The sequence below is a fragment of the Perca flavescens genome, chromosome 9 (assembly GCF_004354835.1).
Source record: "Perca flavescens isolate YP-PL-M2 chromosome 9, PFLA_1.0, whole genome shotgun sequence".
NCBI lineage: Eukaryota > Metazoa > Chordata > Actinopteri > Perciformes > Percidae > Perca > Perca flavescens.
Window position 1 is genome coordinate 10,566,245 of NC_041339.1, and position 24,448 is coordinate 10,590,692.

Below are 24,448 nucleotides of genomic sequence, written 5' to 3' on the forward strand. Positions count from 1 at the left end.
CCGTCCTTTTCCACCCGACTGAAATACACACTTTATTGACTTAGAATTACGGCAACAATCACTAAACACACTGCAAACTCACAGTCCTCTCTTCCCGATTTACAGCCCCACTTTCTTGGCTTAAAATAACTCACCGTTGTCTGCTACGACCGCTGAACAGGCTACATGTTGCCTGGACCTCTGGTAACGTTTGCTAACGTTAGCAGTTATGGCGTGTTAGCATGGCGGTGTTAGCCAGGACCAGTCGGGATCACTTTACTGGCTGTCTCAATTGTTTTTGCGAGTCACCAACTCGAGTACTATATAATTCAATGAGTGTACACAAATGCAGATTTTGAGTATGTAGTATGCTGACTATGGGAAAGAGAGAAAATTAGAGCAAGTATACTGTGTGCTGTAGATATATGTTATTCTTGTTCAATGCACAAAGGAAATTGAGGTGTTATGGCTGCAAAAAAATTAAATGAATTGTGGATAGTGAAAAAAGTCATAAAAGTAAAATATTTGGAAAACCATGCCTTTATTTGTGGAGCAGTCTGAAGCTACAGTTTGATAGATGTCTAAAGGCACACACATTGTATAATTTCCTGTTAGCATAAAACAGTAAAGTATGTTGACACAAAAGTACAGCTGAATCTGAGGCCTAAACCAAAGTATTGGTTAAATTAGAATGTTGATAGCACTAGATTAAAAATGGATCTCAAGAGGATGTCAAAGTCATTTCAATTCATCCATTAGGGGACCTGTATCTGTCGAGAATTTCTTGGAAGTCTAATAGTTGTGGATACATTCCACTCTAAACCAATTTTCTAGATTTGATTAGGATACAAAAACAAACCTTCCAATAGTTTTCGAGATATTTCACCCAGAACCAAAAATGTCAGTCTACTGGTGGTGCTAGATCAAATGTCAGGCATTAACCAAAGTTATTAAGATGCATCTTCTGTGGACCATTGATGCATATCAATTCCATTCCAATCCTTCGATTAGTTATTGAGATATTAAAGTGGTGAACCCACTGACCAACAGATACCTGCTGCTATTGTGGGTAAAAAAAAGTTCAAATATTATTTCTTTACCATATGACTGCCAATCATATTTCAACAGTAGCCAGTTCCTGGAAACCACTCTAGCTTTGCCCTTGTTTAGCAACAAAAGATTACATGGGAAGGTCTAATTAAAAATGATTCCCAACAGTAATAACAAACTAAATAAAAAACATGCTTATTTCTTATTTTATTTTATTTTTCTCATTGCATAAATGAGTTAGAGGTTGGGTTGTGGTCATAACTGTACTCGCTAGTAGGTGAAGTAGGTGAAGTTTCAAATTGTTGTGGAGTTGGCCACTATTAATTGGAGGAATTGTTACTGTTGTCCACATTGGCTTAAAAATTCAGCAGCGGTTTTCATTGCTTGACCAAAATATTAATTTACTGACCTAGGCCTGACATTCAGCCTCACAGAATGATGAAAAATTGGTCAAGTTGGCAACAATCTAGCATGAACCACACTGAGAATCTAGTGTACATTCCTCTTTTCCATTTCTCAGATTGTAAGATGTCCTGTTTACAGAGACGGGTTCAATGCACGACTTTGGACTCAAACTCACTCCAGCTTTAATCTGCAACATCCCATGTTGTTTTTCCGTGGTTGCACAGGAATAATTTCCCGGTAGGAGGCATGCTACATAGCCAGCACTCATGTTTTCATGCTTTCAGTCTGCCGCCATAGGTTATTATTTCAAAAGTTCTTCTCTATTCTCTGGAGGTTTGAACCACACTCCAGAGAGCTAACTTTTACTCAAACAATAGCAGTGTAGTCAGTGTGTACTGTGGGCAGAGCAAACATAATTTCTCCCACAATGCCAGGATCTCAAACACAATGAGTCACGTATGAAGTTTTCCTCTAAATTCTTCCTCACACGGCACAACGCATTGTTGTACTGTGTCACAAGGGACAGATATTTACAGTTAAACAACCAAATGCCCTTTCCCCCCTAAGTGTACTGGCAGCGAGTGTACTTAATGATTTATGGAAAAATCTTCAGATGCTCTTGAGTTAGAAAAGAGTAGATTCTTGAAAAGGCGAAAGGCACATAATAAACACAACCTCTATTTGGCCAAATTTACTTTTTTTCTCTCACTTTCAGTGTTAAAGCGTAACTCTCGCCAAAATGCAACCTAGGGTCTTTTTGTGAATGGACCCGAGTCAAACTTTCGTTTAAAAGCGTATTTAGGACGGAAGCGTCACTTTTAAGATTTAGCGTATTCTCGTTTTTCGGTCAAATGGGCTTTTGAATGGGAGTGGTAGGGGCACTTTTATGCTAGCCTCAAAATAGCTATTTTAAAACACTAAGAAGGCTCGACACAACATGAAACTTTGCTCGGAGTATCACCAGGGGCTCTACACCTTAACCAAAGCGTTGAGAACATTGTTTGTGTACCCAGAGTTTACTAAAAAGAAAGGTTTTGAACAACTCACCGTAGCTCTTGTTGTTTCCGGCCACTGGTGATACTGCGAGCAAAGTTTTATGTTGTGTCGAGCCTTCTTAGTGTTTTAAAAATAGCTATTTTGTGGCTAGCATAAAAGTACCCTTACTAGTCCCATTCAAAAGGCCATTTGACCGAAAAACGAGAATACGGTAAATCTTAAAAGTGGCGCTTCCGTCCTAAATATGCTTTTAAACAAAAGTTTGACTCGGGTACATTCACAAAAAGACCCTAGGTTGCATTTTTGCGAGAGTTACGCTTTAAGCCTATTCATTATGTCATCTTGTTTTACAGCACCACTTTAGCCTATCTTTCACCTCTCTCTCTTTTTCTGTGTATTTCTATCATCTCACAGCATCTGTGTAAACAGTCACATCTGCCCTCTAAACTTGTCAGGAGAGCTCTTACATAATGTTTAGATTAGTCTGCAATGAGTCTTCTCTCAGCGTAATGCAATCCAGGATCTAGGCCTCCCATAACTCCTAAAAGTCAGACTGAGAGCACCTTGACGTCCATATTTCAAGGCTCTGTTCTGCTGCTTCACTCTATTTTTTGCTGTTTATAACTTTTTCTTCCATATCCTTACAACCATTTTGTGGTTGCCTCTAGTCAGCTTGCCAAAAGGGTTATTTTTTGAAGGATATATCGTGGACGTTTGGGCTGCGTTTGGGTTTAGTTGTGAAATAGAGTCTTGTAGGAGCCATGCCAGATATTAATTTGAGGCACTTGCCAGAAACAACGTCGGCAGGATGCTGGTTATACTGGAGGCACAACGTCAGGCTGGTGACTCACTGAAAAACATACCAGCATCATTGATTGCAGAAGTACTTTCTCCTTCTCCTATAGCCTTTCCTGATTATACTTATGGGGCAGCTTGATGAGTGATGGAGCTATTAGTGCAAATCCGTCTTCAGCAATTCATTGTGGAACCACATAGTCTTAGGGGATTGTTAAATAAAACAATAACTGGAAAGGGAATTAAACTATGCTCATATTCATAGCGCAAACATTCAACTTTTTTAAAGTAAACAACTTTCTCTTTGCATTTTTGTGTACTCTTGGCAGAAAGCAGTCACTGTGATGCCAAAAGTGGTTTTAATGTTTTTTTCCCCTTACAGTTGAGCAAAAGGTTCGTCTTCATATCTACAATGCTTTCATAGGGCCAGCAAGAAGGGGACTGCCAAAATGCATTGTGCAACCACTGTAATCTGAGAGTTGGGGTAGCCAGGGGGAGGAGAGAGGCAGGCGCAGGCGTGGGTCGTCTGGTCCAAATCGACACACTCCACACACGTATAGCGTGCCAAACCGACAGTGTCCCTTCCAGCATGCTAAACCAGATGTTGCCCTGTGATTCATGCAAGGAGTCGGTACAGCGCAGCACAGAGGCGGTGTGGCAGAGTGGTTGGGATGTTTACATAGCAACGGGAGTCCCGTGAGTGTCTAATTACAGGTCTGCTCTCCCCCATGGTGAGGCCTTTATCTTAACACCGCTGTCAAGGAGGAGGCAGCCATGCTGCCCTTTTTGCTTACTGAATAAAGGTCACCCTAGTATCACCCATCTTAATTAACAGCAGTGTATAAATTAGATTGTGGAATATTTACTTTGATTTACTTACTCTCCAACCTTGTCTGTGACTATCTATCACAAACACACACACGCACACACACACACACACACACACACACACACACACACACACACACACACGAGAAAGAGCACCTGAGCTGAAGCAGACGTGTCTTTACTGATACACTCATATCTTTGTCCAGCTCCATCATATCTTGTCAGCCTCCCGTTAAGAGGACGCTTACGCAAATCTGCAGGAGTAAACCGAATCCCGCCCCCCTTCCCCCATCTCTCTCTCTCTCTCTCTCTCTTCTCTCTCTCTCTCTCTCTCTCTCTCTCTCTCTCTCTCTCTCTCTCTTTCTCTCTCTCTTCATAGTTCCAGTAAGCAGGCGTGTAAATAATTTTGGTCAAAGCCAGTAATGGGAGACAGCTGTTGTGATTGTGCGTTTTCCATTGTGTTTCATATCCCAATAAAAAAAAGCCACTGGAGCTGGGGAGAGTTAGAGTAAGAGAGTTATGCAGAGGGTGACTTCATCGAAGAAAGGGAGAGTAATTGTAAGAAATTGTACTCTCTCTATTAAGATTAGCTTCGGAAGCAGCAAAAAATAAAATATGTTGTGCTGCCAACATTTGAGTGTGTGACTCCGTATCTACAAAACGAATCATAATATGGGATTCTAGCTGAAGACTTCCAGGTGGTGTCTTTCATCAGACCAGCCCCTCCTGGGGCTTCACCTTCCCCACTCCTTTTCCACCAGATGATTCCTGCTGAAAGACCATGTCCCAATTTTGGAATGGCCCCTTGGAAAACAGGAGTGTCAGTCCAAAAAATAACAGCAGGCCCTTTACTTTGCCCTAAATAACAGCTATTTGTGTTAAACAAATTTGATTTCAATCTATAGAGACAGTAGTTGTGGTGGTCTAGTTTGTTGTAGTAATAAAATAACCATTAACTACAGTGGGATAGCTACATTGGGCTGTAATATACTTTTAACATACATTATTTGAAGCATCTGCACAAAAAACAAACAAACCAAAAACCTACTTAGTTCTAATGGCAATTTAGTAGCACAACATTATGTATATATCATCTGCTATCTTATGTATTTTTCACTGAACTTCTATTCATAGCTTATATATTGTCTAGTGATTGTTCAAACAAACCTATTATTCATCACACTTTCCGTTTGTTAACTGTCCAGTAAAGAGGCCTTCCCAGCATCCTTTGTACGTGTTAAAACACGAAGCAGCATGGCATTTGACAAGTCATTCTTCTCTTTTGCCCTCCCTTTCCTGAAGCTGAAGAACCCTGGAGGAATTTAGTCCCTTCCAGCTTGTGTGAAAACGCTGTCTGCCTTGCCCTTTCTCACCTCTCTGACTCCTTCACACTGGGCTCACACACTGGTACAAAGGCCCAGCATTGTTTCACTCTTTGCTTTCTGTTGATGGCAACTTTCTCAAAGGCCCCTTTTATCACATCTGAGTGATGATGTTTTTGTAAAATATCACAGGATCACAGGAAGGACATATTTTTGGGCCGCTACTTGATTGATGTTAAAAAAAACATCAATGCACTAAATGTGCTTGGTGTTATTGATTGAGCAAAATCCTTTTCACATGCCCCTAACAAATCAGTGAGCCCAGACGTATCTGTAGATTGCTTCTGGGTATGGGATGGTGTGTGTGTGTGTGTCTTTGTCAATTTAGGATGTTAAATTAGAACAGATAGGGCTACATATGGCTCTTTCTAATGTACCCAGAAACAATATTGTTCTGATCTAGATCATCCAGTTGAGGCATGACATGGATGAAATGTGAAAGTGTAATTGCAAATGTAATGTGCATTATGATTTACAGCATTGTCTGGGCTCTACAACATGTTTCATAATGTTCAAACATCGTTACATTCTGTGGCTTTTGGAATTTCAGTACAGTCGGACAGTAACTCAGCAAGTGTCCTTTCTCAACTCTCAACTAACCTTTTTCCCCAGCCTGTCTGACATATTGACTTTCCATCACTGCTGGTAGATGATATTAAATACTGTCTGTTGAGGATTTCTGACAAGGCAGTTGATCCAACACAAATGAATTGAAGCTGATATAAGTTGGACAACACAAGTGACCCCAGGGCACACCTCCCTGCATCCCCTACTTGGTTTGAATCTTTGTGAACAGATGAAGTGGCTGCTCCTGAACCCCCACCAAGCTGCTGTCAGAGAACATGGCTTTTGCAGGCATTTATGATTGATGAGTGAGATGCCCTTGGAACAGCAGGACAGCCATCTCTCCCATTGCCCTGTTTAACCAGAAAAAGGAACTTATGCTCCGGTACTTTTAGTAATGCTAAGTACTGCAATGTGCAGGGTGAGCTGATGGCTGATCACATAACCAAAACCACTGTATAATAATGCCACTACACTGTTGGTGCTACTTGTGACACTCTTTCTGTCACTACCAACCAAGCCTTCGCTTGTTTTGGTTCTGCTCAGGATGTGACAATAAGTAATTTGTATTTGAGGAATAAGGAATTTTGAAGAAATATATTACATGTTTTACATTCTTAACTAGTTGACTACATATGTAGTATTCTGTTTATGCTAGGGCTGTGTATTGGCAAGAATCTGGCGATACGATACATATCATGATACATGGGTCACGATTCAATATATTGCAATGTATTTCGATACTGTGCGTAAGGTGATATATTGGTATTTTTTTTTAAGTATAATTTTAGAAAAACTAATATTTAAAAAAAGACATAATATTCATAAAAGTCAAAGAAGTTTACTTTAGGTAAACAATTCAGTACACAGAAAATCAAACTGCCAGTTTGGGATTGTGGTTCACGGGTTCTTAGTGAGTAAATTTGTATATGCTAAAGTAGGCCAAAGTTCAGCCATAGCTACAAAGTTAGCTTCCAGCTAAAAGTCAGGCACTGCTAGCCACTGTTAGGCAAGGACACTAGTGGTGCGTCTCAGCATAGCCATCTAGCAGTAGGGGGTTTAAACACAACATAAACGTGAACCACTGTCTTACATGAATATTTTGGAACGTTTAAAAAAAGAAAATCAATACAGTATTGCAAAATAAAATATTGCAATACTCAAGTGTATCGATTTTTCTTACACCCCTAGTTTATACTCTTAACTAGTAAACAAGTTAGTTTACTGATACTGGACCAGTTTTTGCATGTTTTTATGTCGGTCTTAACCATTTACTACTTTTTAGATTCACGAACAGCCAGTTCTTGTTTCGTGAATGCGCTGACAACTTTTTTGTGCTTTGATATTATAGGTCCAGACAGCACATGTCAGCACCCATCAGTAAAGACATACAGTGGCAGCACAGCCAGTAAAGTCTTTAGTCAGATGCACACATGCTCGGCTGTCTCACTTTACACAGTGGCTCCTGTGTTCCCTTTGGGAATTAGCCTTGTCATCCATCTCTTCAAAGCCCTCTGATTTATGTCTGCATTTAGAGGTAGGAGAGAAATGTACCCACTTCCATCTCCTTTATTTGCCTGTGGCTTCATATGCTGCTCATAATTGGTCGTGTATTTTTTTCAACTAATGATGATGGTTTATCAACAGGTGCCCACCTTATCTGTCAGGGCTGATGAATAATAACCAGGCTCACTGTCAGTAACAGAAACATATTGTATCTAGCTTTTATTGCATATAATATATCAACTGCTCTATCTTTATCAAACAAAGCCCTTTAATATTGTTTTAGATCAATTACAAATAAACCGACTACCTACTACAGCGGTAATGAAAAAAAGCAGGCAATATAGCAATTCATAACACAAACCCACAATTCTGTCTGTGATTTACTTACAAAAACCTCTCAAAACAGTGTCCTCTTATTGTCTAGCTACCAAAATCCAGATGAGTTGATCAAAAATGTTTATTACCATGCCCTTTTCTTGCCCTGGGCGTTGCTTTGTCTGGTACAGACAATTCATGCCCCCTTTAGGATACATTGTAATAACTTTTGTGATCATTTCACTTTTAAAATTGCAAAAAACACCTGCAAAACTTATGACATTCCCATCAACCTTAGAACTGTAATGTTGTTATGCTAACACACTAAACTAATATGTGGTAACATTGTAAACATACAACATATGAATGGTACCTGTACTGTGTAAAGCACTTTGAGTAGTCGTTAAGAATAGAAAAGCATTATATAAATGCAGTCCATTTATAGTAGCTCAGTTGTCAGTAGAGAGAAAGACAGAGACGGACTGAGCGCTGCTGAACGTGTTTGAGAGAGAGAGAGAGAGAGAGAGAGAGAGAGAGATACAGAGGAAAATGGAAGGTGGATTATTGCACACAATGTTTCTGTAAGTTAATAATAACTTAGAAAGCTACTTTGTCATTTTTTGATCCACCTGTGGGTCGATTCACGCATCACTACTGTGTGTAGCTTCACCATGCCGGCTATCCCTTTTACTGTGCACAGTTGTCAATTTGGCTCTCTTACTACCTCCACTGCCAGCTTAAAAGCACAACAATTCTGTCCCCCCATTTTGTCTTCCTAACTTTTATACAGACAGAGAGGCAGAATAAAAGCACACACCTTGAACAGGCTGTATGAAAGAAGAGCCTTCACTATTTTCCTTTATTGTGCCCCCTCTCAAACCTACGCACTTTCAAATAAGAGAGATGCATTTTTATTGGCACTTGTTTTTTTTTTGTATTCAGTACCTTCACTGTTGCTGATGTTTTTACATCCACAAGGATGTAATTTATTGTCTGAACACCTGTTAAAATACTTACAAACTGAAAAAGCTATGCCTGCACACCCATGCATCTCCCACATAGATCCAATATATTCCATTTAAACTCCGGTCTTTTAGCAATTTTTTTCAATTATATACCAGCTGACAAGATTATGGCTGATGACCAATAAAGAGTATTTGTGTAATATTGAGTTCCAGAGAGATTTGCAGGATATGTGATGTGACTTCAGATTTCACACTTTGATGGGAGAGTTTACGACTTCCCTAATGGAGTTCGGGCTCACCCCTACCCTACTCTATTCATCCCATTCCAGCTTCCTCCTCTTATGCCTCAGATTTTACAGTCCAGAGATAAATTCTTTTCATAGACAGGCCAATGAAGTGAGCCTACACTACCCTTATGAAAGGCTTTACTCACTTCCTGTAGTAGTAGCTCAAGGTTCAGGGGTGAGTGGGCTGCGCTAATGTCAACACTGCAGAGCTAGTGAGTCTTTAGTCCAAAGCCCCTTAGGAAAACAAAAGAGGGCAGAATATTACGTTCCTTAAACTGGTTTGCATAGTTCATGGTCCATGGGAATCATGCCCCGCAGTAAACAAGAAGAGAGACTCAAGAGGATTCATTTAATCCTGTAGTTCATATGGAACCTGGGATATCTCATATAGGGAGGAGATACATAGAAACAAAGAGGCTCTTTTGTGCTACTTTGTACTTATTGCAATCAAATTGGCCTTATTATATCTTTCCATTATTGGACCTGTATTCAAAATGCATTAAGTTTCAATATTGTCTTCCTCTGCTCCATTGTTTTTTCAGATAGACAATTATGACAATGAGTGTGTTTAAATGGACACAAATAACCTGTTTATGAGGCTAATCCCAGTTATGTTCATATTCAGGGTTAATGGTGTTTACATGAGCACAGAGAAATAGGGTTAATATTCTCTGGTTACATGATAAATACTAGTAACCCGGTTACTGATTACTGCATTTTTTTTCCGCAGGGGCTGTGCAATAAACACTACACTATACATTTACTACAACTTCACAACTTTAATTTCTCCTCTGTTCCGATCACCAACAGTGGCTTGCTCTGAGCTCCACCGTCTGTCTCTCCAGAAGTGAGACACATTCGCTGCTACCATTGTTTGTATTTCTGTTACGTCACTTGGTTGAGGCCGTGGCTGAGCAGCTAGTCGGTGGTGCAAAATAACTGGGATTAGGTATATACAGACGATTTCTTTTGGAGTACTCCAGGTAGCATATTTAGGTTTCTTATAAACTGGATAAGGACTTAAAAACAGGATTTACACGCTAAACACATAAACGGGAAACTCAAATAACCCAATCATAAATGGGTGATTCATGTACATGTAAACACATTGTTCTCACTGTTTTATGTTTTGACATGTGTGAGGTATTCTTCACTGCTTTGACTTTCTTATGCATCTGAAGAAACACAATTAGCCTGCATGCTAAAGGGTACTGGGAACTATGAGGTTGGATGTGTATGCAAACACACACACACACACACACACACACACACACACACAGGGGAGGTTCTGTTTATTTATCTTCGGAAATGGCTTTGTGGGAATATCAGATTTGTCCCTAACTGGCACACAGACTGACATCACATCCTGAACCCAAATCTTGGCTCAGTGCTGCAGTTTGGAAAGCAACAAAATGAATTATTTGGAAACAGAGGCATTTATCTCTAGAACAGTAAGATAGGAGAATAGTGTATTGATAAATGCCCCTATAAAATATGGATAAATTTGTCTCCATCCAAAACGATTCATTAAACTCTTTTTTAAGATTCAAGATTTATTTATTTTCCCCATGGGAGATTTGTCTTGGACAGAAAAGATGCCACATAAAAATACATAATACAATACATACATGAACATATACCATACATAATATAATAGATACAATACAGTGTGCAACACAAGTGCACCCGCTGAGCTCTGTTACATCTCCTAATACACAGTGTTGTTTGCATGTGAACCTTCTTTCAGTTTCAGAGTTTTAACTTTCCTCAGTTAAAACAGTGTCACAAATACCAGCATGCAAAGCTGAAATAGCAGATTTGAATATGCGAGATGAGTTTGTTGAATAACCAACCAAAATTCAAACGTTTATAAGTTAAACTTATTACAATAAAAAAAAAAAATGATATTCAAAGACATTTAGTGTTAAGTTTTTGACAGAATAGAACCCAATTGCAGACACAACTCAGAGCCAAAGAAGGGTTAACAGATTTATTCCAAGTTCAAGGTTCCAGGTTTTACAAAAAGGGTATAACAAGTCCAGGTCCACAGAGGTGTACAGGTCCAGGGTTCTGAGCAGGAATAATACCGTGTGGTCCAAGTGGTGGTGTCGAGTCCGTTGAGAGGTCCAGTATGGCAAGCAGGATTGGTGGGGGGCAGGAGTGAAGTGGAGGCAGGAGTCAAGTTCCGATATACTGTAGCACAAAAAGAACAATAAGAACAGGCCAAAAACACAAAGAGCAACTAGCAGGCAGTCTCAACAGTGAGACTAACATGTGGTCTAGACTATGATCCAACGAGGAGTTGAAGATTGTCCAGGTATTTGTAGCAGAGGTGATTGGTGTAGATGGGCTGCAGCTGGAACCCTGACTCCCGCACACCAGCCTTCACTCCTGCAATTAAGGACAGAGAGGGGAGGGGGAGAGCAGAGACAGAGAGCTGTCTAGCAGCAGCCACAGCAACCTAACATTTAGTTTCTACTTTGAAATTTTGAAATCCTTTTTTAAACTTTTGTTTTACAGTTGTTATCTTACTTAACCATCCAAATCATAGATTCAGTTATATGAACTGTGAATGTGACTTGACCTCATAGCTGGGCATTAAGGTGAGATTGGGGTAATGATGAGATGTTCATGTTGAGTCTATTGATCTGGATCAAGATCTGGCTGTCTTGTCCATGCTAGCTTTTCCCAAAGCATCAGTGACTATGTTTACATGCATATAATATTCCAGTTTTTGCCCTTATTCCGAAAAAGACGATATTCCGACTAAGCTGTTTACATGGCTAATTTAAGTGAATATTCCACTAATATTCCTGTTTACATGCAGGCGTTCAAAACCAATTTTTTTATTAAGTTTACCAGCGGCGGCGGACTTGTTGGACCATGTGAACACAGCCTCTCTCTTTCATTCTTCAACCAGATTCTTGAAAAGGTTGGCTTAGTAATGTGTTCGCATATCCAAAAACCTGTTGATATGTGTGTGTGTCTCCTTCTTATCTGGTCTGCAGCCTTGCCAACTGTTGGCTGGTTTGTGTACAGCAACCATAGCAACGCACAGAGCTGACCATAAGCCTGCAGTAAAAACTCAGATTGAGACGCATATTCCGAACGCGCTGTATACATGTCCAAAGAATGCCTCTAAAACCCGAATAATACCGGAATCCCACATGTCTTAATCAAAAAAATGCTATATTTGGAAAAAGGCCTTATTTGGAATATCCAACCGGAACATGCTGTTTACATTACCTGTATCCAATTTGGAATATTGTCATATTCTGAATAATAGTGGAATATTGGTGTGCATGTTAACATACTCACTGTTGCTGATTTACCCTGACATGTCTGGAGTTATTGATTTGTAGCTTACCACAATACAGTTGTACAGTAAGTGTACCACAATAATCTGGTACTAAGGTACCAAAAGTGGTAAACTGCTAGCTACATACGGGTCTAGATGGACTCAACAGATTTGTTTAGCATATCTTTATTGTAGGATATAGTTAGGGTTACACTCTCTGGCATTCGTCTTTTGTACAGTTGGTTCTCTCATCTCCCTGAAGACTTTTAATACATTTTAGAGATTACTGTTACAGCTGGAGTATCAGATTTGCCATCAGATTTTGGTGTATCTGTTGGGTTAAGGTGGTATTTGTGGTTTAGTCTGCAGAGTGTCTGGTAGGCCCAGACTTGACTTGTTTTCAGACAGATTGAACAACAGCTTCTCTCATTCCTCTGCTGTGGGCGTTTGGCCTGACCAGCTAACGTTAAAGGCACTAGTAGCAGCTGGACAGGACATACTCTGTACTCCATCGATGACCGAAGAAACATGGCTGGAGAGGAGGGGAGACAGAAGCAGGGGAGAAAGGCAGACAAGGTTACCGAAGACACAAAGCTGTAGTGTCAATTGTGTTTTTTCCCCTCTAAAACGGTTTTCTGTTCATTGAGCTTGGCTGATGGGAATAGTACATGTCACAGTACAATCTCACTAATAAAGGCGGGAGTCTCTGTGAGTGAGTGACTCACTCCATTCCGATCGGTTGTCCTAAATGGCTAAAGTAATTTGAACAGATCAAGTTTCCTGTGTTTTTCATCAGATAATGATGAAATATATCAGATAAAATCTTATGTGAAATCAATTTGACTTATTGACAAAATAATTGGTTTTGGGGGGGACTAGATTAACTGTAAAGTTCAATATATTTGTACAGGATATTTGACACGGGAATAAGATAAATTTAAGAAATAGCTGACAAAATTGAGGGAGAAACCCAAAAGTAATGACAAAAAGTAGCCTGGTTGACACCAGACCCTTCTCAGTTGCAACTGAGAGTGGGTCTGGGAAAGGTTCATTGACAGTTCATTTCCAAAGGGGCGTCACCAACGGACGCCCTTCAACCAATCAGACCAATCAGGGTGACGCTTTTCACATCCAATATCCCAAAAAAAAAAAGTGATTTGGGTTTTTGGTGTCGTCCTCCACGCCCTACTTTTTCCTTGCAGGTGTTACATATTGCAAACTTGTTATCTTCTCAAAACACAGTCAAAACACTATAGGATAGGAAGTATAGTCATTCTTAGATATTTTAATGCAGAAATATTATATATTATATTACATATTATATCTTTAAGCTAAAAATGTCAAATATGTATGAGAGTGGCACCAGAGGAATGACCACAGCATCATAACTGGAGGCCATCTTGTGATGGGGTCACACCTGCCGTGATGTCAAATTGGGCCGGGGGGATTAAGTGTTGGGACCAGGGCCTCTTCCCTACTTCCTCCCTCCCTACTTAGAAGGGTTGTTTTCTTGTCCCTCTTGTCAGCAACAAAGTGCTCAGTAGTACTCGTAATCAGTAATCATCTTGAACCATCTCCGGGGACAACGAATATCTATTTTCTGGGATTATTATGGGAGTATTAAACTAACTGATATTACCTCTCTCAGTGGGCTTTACACCTACCTCGTATGGTCCGGTCTTTCTGACTTGTCAGTTTGATCCGAATCAAAATTACAGGTATGAAACCTCCCCGGGACCATGGTCCGGACCAAACAGCCGAAATTTGATCCGTCCAAAAGAGGTAGTCTTGGTCCAGATCAAACTGAACGATGGTCCTGCTAGTTTTGTAGAGTGAAAGCATTTTTTGGATGGTCCGGACTTTCGGACCAAATACAGAAAGTTCTGGCAGGCTGTCATCACTCTGCAGTGTGAAACAATATACAAGTATTGTATAAGTAGTGTATACAAGTATACAATACCACAAAAACATGGACCATGGTCCGGTACCTTGGTTTGGCCTTTTAGGTGTGAAAAGGCATGAAGACTCAGCAAAAACATTACCATTGAAAGCCCTACTCTTCTATCTATGTATCTATGTGGTACCCTTTCCCTCCACATGCCTCTCTTTTCTGTTGTATTATTAAGCAATTTAAACAATCAGAACATTGCCCAAAGTGTATTGTAATCTTTTGGCGGTCTCCCAGAAAGAACTAGGTTTTTCTTTGTTTGTCTGGTAGTTGTTTGTTATTCTCCATGTGTGAGGGGAAAAAGTGAGTTGGAGTGCCCTCAGTTTGTGGGAGTGAGGCTTGATGACATGGTTGGGCTTTGGTCCCTTGGGAGAAAAAGGGGGGGGGGGTTTAAAACATTGATGCACCATAGGTTTTTGCCATTAAGCCTTGTCCTTTTATCACAATAGAAAGACCTTGCCATGTTTTAATATATGTATGCTATCAAAATAGTTTCTGAGATAATCTATCTGGGCTTGGAGTGATTCACAAGCAACAAGAGACAACACAAAGTCCAGGTGGAGACAGCTGTTAAGGGCTTGGGATTTGTCTCAAGAGACAAATATGGTAACAATAAAGCCTCTGTTTTTTTCTCACAACAAGGAGAGGGGAGCTATGCCATACCTAATCTCTGGCTTTATGCTGATGTAACATAGGCTTATTGGACAGCACGGAAAGAGAAAACAATATCTATATGTTCAGAGCAAAAAAAATGTCCCCCTAGCTGTACCCCGCTGTTGAGGTACTGTGTTTTTGGAGTCAGTTGGGGGAGGATTTAACATTGTTATCTAACTGTCTTTCACTTAGACTTTAATGATTTCCAAATGTTCCATCTGATTGCTATTGGCAACCTTTGCGTGTTTGGTGTTATGTGTTTGAAATGTGAGCGGGTCTTGGCTGGCACAAGGCTGTGGGGTAAAACAAGACCCTGACCCTGTGGAAAAACCTGGCTACGGACGTTCTCATAGTATACATGACACTAATGGAAAAGAGCTGTTTGGTACCTCGCTCAAACCTTAGTGCTGTTTTTGTGCCACTTTGACTTCATGTGAGATGGCTGTTTACTTGTGTATCTGCAAGTTACACCCTGAATGTGTTTAAGTGGGTTGTGCAGATACACTCTGAATATGCTTAATACAGGTCATACAGATGTAGAACGTAAAGAAAGAGCTCAGGATGTGGTGAAGCTTTTTAACCACCTGAAAGCTTGCGGCTGAAAAGGAAGTTCCATATCATGCAAGAGCAAATTCGAATCTTAAGTGCGATCCTGTAAACATCAGTGCATCTTTATTTAAGTCAGGTAGCCCAGAGCTTCCCAGATCACTGAACTGTTCATTACAGCTGACTGTGCAGTAGACAAAACACTGACTGAGACCCAACAGACTCAGCTTCAGTGTCCATACACCGTGCTGAGTGCTGCTTTGCTTGATTGACCGGGATCAGTTACTGTTGTTTGTAGTTGTGGTGTCTGTGATGTCTGTGACTAAAACGAGAGCACCTACAGAGAGTTACAGGGAGATAATAAGCGTCCATCCCTGTCCCTCTTTGCTAGTAATGCACCAATTTGGAATTTCATGGCTGATAAAGATATCTAATATTATCATAACTGATCACATTACTTATACAACTGCCAAAACGAGAAGCCGCCAGCCAAACTTTTTAGTTTGACCTGTTTATTTTCCCATTGTAAGACTTTTGAAATCAAGTTGTAGCCTAGTTATAATAAGAAAGCCATTTTTTACAGACATTGTTATTTATCTTTTCTTCTCTTAAAGGTGCTCTAAGCGATGTTGGGAGACGTTATTCTTGTTGACGTTCAAAGTATTTTCAAACAAAACGAGACTAGCTCGCACCTCCCTCCTCCTCATCCCGTCCCCTCCCCCCTCCCTTCCGTGCTTCAGCGAACTATCTATCAGATTAAAAGGAGTTCTGATGTTTGTTTCAACAAGGAATGCCTTATCTTTATAGAATGTAAGGAAAAGGTGCCATTAGTGTGAATCACAATGGTCACGGAAATAAGTCAGTCAAAAAAGAAATTCTCAAAGTGTAAACTCTCTGACGTGACCTTTTTAAAACCCTTTTGCAACGGTGATTGGCTTATTTGTTACGTTTTGTGAGACCAATCAGATACATCTGCTTCAGCAGTTTTGATTGTTTACTGAGATCTCTGTACAGTACTGTATGACATATAGAGAGTTGGACAGTGTGAACTGGATCATTCCTGTAGACCATGCTTTGTCCAGGATCTTCGAGGCAACTAGTGAAGGCCAGCTAATAGTTAGTTACAGGCTTTACAAGACAGAGTGCACTTAGAGTGTAAGGTCTGGTTCTTGTTCTAAATTAAGTAAAAACAAGAGGTGAAATTTGACCATTTAAGGAATATAAAAACTTGAAATTGCCTTAAGAGAATTATAATTGGAATGCTGTGTGTCAATTATATGTTTTAAAAGTTACTTTGCTTATAAGGGGTTGGACTGAGAATTACTTCATTGTCCAGAAGAACAAACTAAATTATAGACTAAATGACTGAAAAAGTGCATTTGCTGAATTATTCTGGTAATGTATAATTTGTTAGTAATTGTTGCTTTTCAGAATGGGGACTTACTGTACTTGTAAAAAACATGCACCTCATTAAATGGGGATTTAGTGTTAAATATTCTAATGAGACTACCATCACCAACACCACACATCAATACAAAGGACATTATAAATTGTACATTTCTCAGGAAGACTAGCATTTTGTATTTGTTGTTCTACGTGTTGAAAATAAAATGTCTGAATCTTTTCTGGAGTAGATCATTATGGTACATTACTGTGTTCACTACAAGAAAGAGCTCATAGATAAGTCAACATCTTGTGAGACATGCCATTTGAATCCCTGAACATACTGTAGCATCTGATTCATACAGTTGTCTTCTCTTCACTGCAGGGCCATTGTTCCGCAGCCCATGTGAGCTGCTGCCGGTAGGGATGGGACACCCTGTACAGGCAACGTTGAGGAGCTTCACCGCCCTGTCAGGCTGTGCCAGCAAAGGCACCACGAGCCTCCCTCAGGAGGTCCACATCATCAACCTGCGGGGACATGTTCCAGAGGGACCAGACAACAACCCAGCTGAAGTGAGTCATCCTTAGTAAAAGAAGTTAAACTTGAGTTATATTGTCTACCACCATTATTAACTCTTCAAAATAAAAACAGTCAAGATTAGACTTTGAACTACAAAAGTACATAGTGAACAATTCTCTAAACCCATATTTACTATCAGTGTAGGCAGAGAGTTGTGTATTGCTTTTTCAAGATTAACAATATAGTCAAGTAAGAGATAAATTGCCTTCCATTTCGTCTTATCTTCTGGGGACTTTATTGTTTAGCCTGATAAAGAGTGCTGCATTTGACATTTCCACCGCCCTAGTTTGCTCTATTTTTAACCAATGACTCTGAAAACGGCTTCCAGTCCTTTTCCCTTTTGCTTAGAGGAAGCTTGGCCAAAATGAGGTATGAGAGGCCCGGTCCCAGTGAGTGGTACAGTGAAATTCATCCAAAAAATGTTAATCATTTCCATTTAAAAAACATTAATGGCGCGGTCATTAACGGGACATTAAGTTTGCCCTGTTTATTCAAGGGACATATTTGCATCATGGATTCCTGTCTCATACTTGTCTAAAGACCATGCCTCTTGTGTTGAGCAGTTAATACTCTTGACAGTAAGGGTTAAATGAAAAAAATGGTGCAACACAGCTAACAAGCTATGATAGCCTCCTCCATTTTTGACTCTCCGGTTCTGCATTCCTTCAGAAGTAAGCAAATGGTGCAAGTTTGAGTGTCAAAATTCACCAAAGTTGAACTTGACAGGAACAAAATGCACAAATTTACTTTGCCATGTTGGCAACATTTTGCTGAAACCCTTTGCCATTTTAAATGCTAATGTAACCGAGATTTAACACATCATAAATATCTGTTAGTTTTCATTTTTAGATGTTATTGTTATTGGAGGCTTCACTGGGTACAGTAAAATAAACATGTTACAGACGTTCTGATTTTATTTTCTCGTGCACCTAAACACCAAGGCATATTCCTTGTATTTGAAAACCTACTCGGCAATAAACCTGGTTCTGATTCTGAAGACCAGATGGGCTTCCCTTACCTTACCTTTGACTTTATAGAGAGTGAAAAACATTTAAATGTCTCCACAGAGGTTTTTTCCAACCACTTATTTGTTTTTAACAAGACCTCTTTAGTGCGCTCATTCAAACTGTCAGCACATCTCCTAATAGTGTTCCATAAGTTGATGTCGGTTTTGAAACCACTCCCTGTCTTCAGGTGTTATACAGAATGTCTCATGGCAGGTCTCCTCAACGTTAGCCATAGCTTGAAGATGAATCACAGGCCCACGACCTTTAAAAACGCTTTATCTGGATTTTAAACCCAGGTTCCCATCCCCCTCAGTCACAGCAGTGTGAAAAGGAGCATGTATAGACTTGCCATTGCAATTTTGCTGCTGATGTAGGCTTAAACGTTGCCAAGGCCAAACATACAGAAACAGTGCGTGTGAGTATGATGCATCAGCAGGTAAATACAGAAATGACTGGTTTCAGTGCTGTGCTTGTTCTGGGGCTTTACTAAATGAACTTAAATTATATATTTATGTGATCATAACAATGAGAAGGATTTGTTTTCTGTTGTATGTTTACTCCACACAATGTATGGTTGATGAATTAAAGCAGTTACAGTTTATTTTTTTAATTATTTGATTACAATCTTGTCATTATATAGGGCTGAGCAGGAGTTTGTTTCAGCATTGACTACGCAATTGATGCATGTGCAAAAGACACATTGCAAAGGATGCAATGTAATGAGGCAAATTGGGCCCAACATGGTACAATATTTAAACAATTTTTCTCCTGCTTGATATTATGGTCTCTGGTTTTGCATGCATACCCTGTCTGCACATTGAGTAACCAGTCACCTTTTCTGGGGCAGATTGTTGAATGCAAGTTTAAGTCCATACAGTAAGGATTTTTTACATAAATTACAATATTTTTTTTTCCTCTCTTTAAACTTGTTTCAACAAGGACGCTTCAAAAGTAAAACAATCTTAACCATATTTTCACTGCTCTTGAAGCTGTCACAACCCTTAAGCCTGGCTGTCTAAATCTTATTTCCACTTGCTCTCAAGAGACCTTTCTGTTGGTAGTGATGGACCAAATAATGGTTCAAGAACTGGTAAAAGTCTTGTGGTAAATCTGATTATTTTGTCAAATGTAATATTTTTTATTCTTCTACATAGTTTATTTATTTAAATGTACATACATGTAATACATACAACAACAAATTTGGACACTGGCCACCTGAAATCTAAATTTTAGTTTTTTGGCTCTGTACTTGCATCTTAACAAATTGCCACATTTACTTTACATTGTTACTTTCTTCTTTGTTAACAGCTGTGTGGAATAATTAGCTGTGTAAATGAACACTCCCAGTATAACTGTAATAGATAGTCCATTAAAACCTTTAATTTGGGGTCTGTGAAATCCATCTCTTCACGTCAATTTATCCAGCTGTTGGTAACCCATCACCTCCATGGTCAAGTGAGGACTTTTGCGGAGGAGGCAGAAATCCAGCTGTCTGTTCCCCTGCCTACAGCCTTGGCTGCAAAAGGTCACTCCAGCTCTGGTTGAGATTAGGTGGCCTAGCGTTCCGTGAGTAAAGGTTTCTGCTTGTGATAAGATAAGATCCCCTCTCCCACTCTGGTCCTTGATTGCATTTCCATTTAGGTCATGGGCACAGATTGGCCTCTTCGGACACAAGCAGCCTCTTCCTAAGTGCTTAGTCTTCAAGAAGACTGTGTTGGATGGCACACAGTGCGTCAGACTGTGGTCTCATTGACACAATCTGCCCCTGATCTGTCATCTTTGGTGACAGGAGGAGGCGATAATTCAGTGTAAAAAAAGGATTACATATTTGAAACGAAGGTGATCTGGAAATGTTTAACATCCTTGGTAACATATGGGCAAGTGTGCTCTATATTTATCCTTGACCAATGCAAGTCTAAAGTGTTAAACCGATTTGGCATTTTCTAAAGCAAATTGAAAGCAAGTAAAGTTGGAAGTAAGGAGGTTTATCTCTTCCAATGAACTTGCTTTCTAAAAACAAACCATAAACTCCAAAAAGTAACACCTTGAAAGCTGTCTCTGAAATGTTTATAGCTTGCTCATTTTTGAAGGAAAATAGTCAGTTTGGATTTACAAAAGTTACAGTGGATTCCAACAGCACCCCAATTTCATGGGAAAAATAAAACGATTACGATTACATAAACTTCTCAAACCACTCTTAGCAGCATAATCCATTTCTCCTCTGTCCATCCGCATGCTCAGTTTGAGCTAATCACTCATATCTTTGCTAAAATATGGCTGTGTATACAACTAGATTTGTTGCCTGTGAGTATTTTGTTGTTTTAGGCTTAGGTTGTTTTTTGAAAAATGGGCCTAGGACCACAAACTAACCTCTTTGATTTGATTTGATTTGATTTATTGGTTTATTTAGAAGGGGACAGTGCAATTTCATAAAACACATGAACAAACATGGTTAAAAAAGCCAGAATTAGCCAAAAGGTTATTTTTCATCTGTAGTCCCCTGGCCAAGATGTAAAAGAAGCATTAAAATACAAACATGAAGAAACATTAACAAGTCAATGGCAAATTTGATAACTACAATATAAACAAAACTGTAAAATACTTAAGGTACACAGTACCTGTTACAATATCAAAACACACAAAAAACAACTTCAAAAAGCTACGATATATAAAATATATAATACAGCGCGATAGGCTCGGCTTTTAATGTTGGCAGACATAATTGTTAATGAGCTCTGGCAGAGCCTCGAGTAACACGCTGATGAACTCTGCTAGAGGAGCTGGGGCCAAATCATGTGTTACTTTGTATATGAGACTCAGATCTACAAACTTATAAATACTGTCCCAGTTTAAAAGGCTGTATTTTTTCAAAATTGCACAGTGATGAGAGTGCCTTGGTTTTTTGTCCATGACTTTAATGGCTTGTTTGTATAATATTTCCAAAGGTCTTTTTGCGGTCTGACTTGCTTGAGACCAACTTGTTAGGCAGTAGTTGAAGTGGCTAAAAATCATGGAATGTAGAAAAATGATTGCAGCTTCTGTTGATATCTCATTTCGAATTGAGCGGAAATTTGCAAGATTAAACTTGATTATTTTGCATAATTTTTCAATATGGGCTTTAAAGGAGATATGTGAATCTATTACTAACACAAGATATTTGTATTGATTTACAATTTGTAATTTTTCTCCAGCAACTATTATGTCAGGATTAGATGAAACTCTATTGGTTTTTACTGAAGAATATATCTACAGTTTTCGAAATATTTAGCTGCAGGCAGTTCTCCTGCAACCAGGATGTAACATGAGTCATTGCTTTAGTGAGTTTATCAACAATGTCTTTAGTGTATATAATGAATTCAAACTTGAATGTTAAATTCAAATATGTTTATTTGCTGTGGATAACACTCTCATGTCTGTTCAGCACAAATACTTGAAACAGGGAAACAGCTACACCGGCTCTGTCGAAAGGGAACAGCACCTAAAGTATCAGCACCTCTAAAACTCACTAATTAACACCATAACTTTTTTTTATCCATACAAAAAAAATTTGTGTAAACAACACATTGTGGTTTTACAGTGGCCACTTGGTATTTAGTGTAGAGACATGAGCGTGGTATGGATCCTCTCATCTAAGGCCTTGTTCAGACTGCCAGTCCAAATCAGTTTTTTGGCATGTCCAGATTGTAGATGGACAGCAAAAGACCACATGAAATGGGATTTTTCCCAATTGGATCCAAACCACATTTGGAGGTGGTTTGAAATGCGATTCCAATCAGATTTCTACAGATGCGTCTTATTCCAGATGCTCTGGCCGCTCAAATTACAAATTGTCTTTTGCGTCCCTTGCAACAACGTCAAATCCAGAGTAATAAAAGTGCTAAGCAGAATCCATACTAGCAGAGAAGACAATATGGAGGAGATCAGCAGTCCAGGGACAGATGTCTGCTTGTCTGCGATTGTTTGGAGGGCAAAATGATGGTAAAAAATGTATAATATAGATAAATTATACCCATTACAATCTCAGTAACGCGATTTACAACGTATTTTAACTCAAGATGTAGTGTTTGTTTTTTTCATTCACCAACACCGCGAAACATTTCGGTACAGAAAAAAGTCAGCGAGTGTCATTTCCTGTTGCTGGAATTTGGTGGTTGAAATGACTGCAGAGACGGATACATTTGCGAGATGGACATTATTTTCAGGAGTTTTTTATGCTGTGTTAAAGCAAGTTGCTGTCCCGTCACTGTTCCTTTGGTCAGAGCCAGAACCAGAGACGGTACGGACAACATCTGTGTCCCAACAGGTAACGGTACGTCAGAGTAGGCAGTAATTTGTCCAAGCAGCTGACATATATAAACATGTCGGGAATTAATGTTTAGGCTTGCTACATGTAAACATTAGCATTAGATTTTATCAGAGGTGGAAAGTATATACGACTAAGGTAGGCTACTTTTAATTGAGTATTTTAATTTTCTCCTACTTTATAGGCTACTTCTAGAGTTAAGTAGGCTATTGTACGTTTTACTTCACTATTTATTTTAAAGCTTTAGTTACTTTGCAGATTCAGATTAATAAAAAAAAATATTATGAAAAAATTATGATGTATTAAAATGGATGAAATTCACAAGCTACCTGCCAAGTCATAGCCTACTTCCGCTGTTATTATGGTGAAAGTAACTCAAAAGTAACGCAAAAGTAGTGTAAAGCATTACAATTCAGAAAGAGTAATATTGTAATAGAACTAATTACTCTCAAATGACAGTGACTAGTAATTTATAATGTATTACATTTTGGAAGTAACTTGCCCAACACCGCCAACAACTGGGCTCAAATGCAGTATTTAATTGCCTGGTTACTGTTTGTAATATCCACCAGTGAGCAAATGATTGCATCTTTATTGTTGTAGTACTGAGACATGGCAGTAGGAAAACAACATTTAATGCAAAACCCAGAAATTCACATCATCAAAAGTCAGAAATTCACATCATCATTTGGCATGACAGTGTTGGTCTGTCAGTTGGTTGGTCGGTCCACCACTTACAGAGTGAAATATCTCAGAAACTATTTTGACATTTTGTACTGACTTTCATGGTCCCCAGATGATGTATCCTAATGACTATGGTGATCATCTGTCTTTTCCTTAAGTGCTACTCGCTCTTTTAAAAGTTGTTTTTTACTGAAATCTCTTAACAACTGTTGGATGAATTGCCATAAAATCCTGCATACAGGCCCCCTCAGGATGAATTGCAACAACCTTGGTGATCCATTAACTTTTCAGCTAGCGCCATTATATGGTTAAAAATTAAATGGTTCAATACTTTGGTTGATAACCAAAAACTTGAAAAACACATGCCATTCCCATCAGCCTCGGCTGTAGCAAATGTTAGCAGTTAACATAATACTTGCTTAAAATCAGCATGTTAGCATTGTTATTGTGAGCATGTTAGCATTCCTACATTAGCATTTAGCTCAAAGCCTTACAGAGCCACTAGCTTGGCTTGTTAGAAAATTGGAAATGTGTCTTGTTAGAAACTGATTCCAGTGGGTAGATGAGGAGAAATGTAATGTTTCAAGATTTTTTTTTCTTGACTGACTAGTCAGTGGTGCCTTAGTCCAGTCAGTTGAAGACAAACTTGTCAGTTTATTTTTTTTCATTCTGAAATGACACCAACCCCAGACAATGCCCACCATGGCTAATTTGCAATTTTAAACACATTTTTTGGTCTTTTTTTTTTTTTTTTTATCATACTCTGGATTTTTACTCAACGTTTCTTTTAGACAGTGGGCCATTTGTTTCATAGATTCCTAACTCTCCTTTTTCATAACATAACACTGTACACTGGCTCACCTGGACAATAATTTATGTTTTTATTTCTAAAGTGTTATTCACATTTGTCTGAGGAAAAGAGTGATGATTTCCTCAGCTTCAGTTGTCCTGATCAAAGTAACAGAAGCCCCTT

The 24,448-nt window shown here is 39.1% G+C and overlaps 1 protein-coding gene across 1 annotated transcript in view; it reads left to right on the forward strand.

The window, feature by feature from the left end:
* The window catches only part of tgfbr3 (transforming growth factor, beta receptor III), an 86,935-nt gene that overhangs the window by 18,004 nt on the left and 44,483 nt on the right, over positions 1–24,448 (forward strand). Inside the window, exon 3 of the mRNA XM_028587427.1 lies at positions 17,287–17,474. Within this exon, the coding sequence (XP_028443228.1) occupies positions 17,287–17,474 (188 nt within the window). The remainder of the gene's footprint in view (positions 1–17,286; positions 17,475–24,448) is intronic.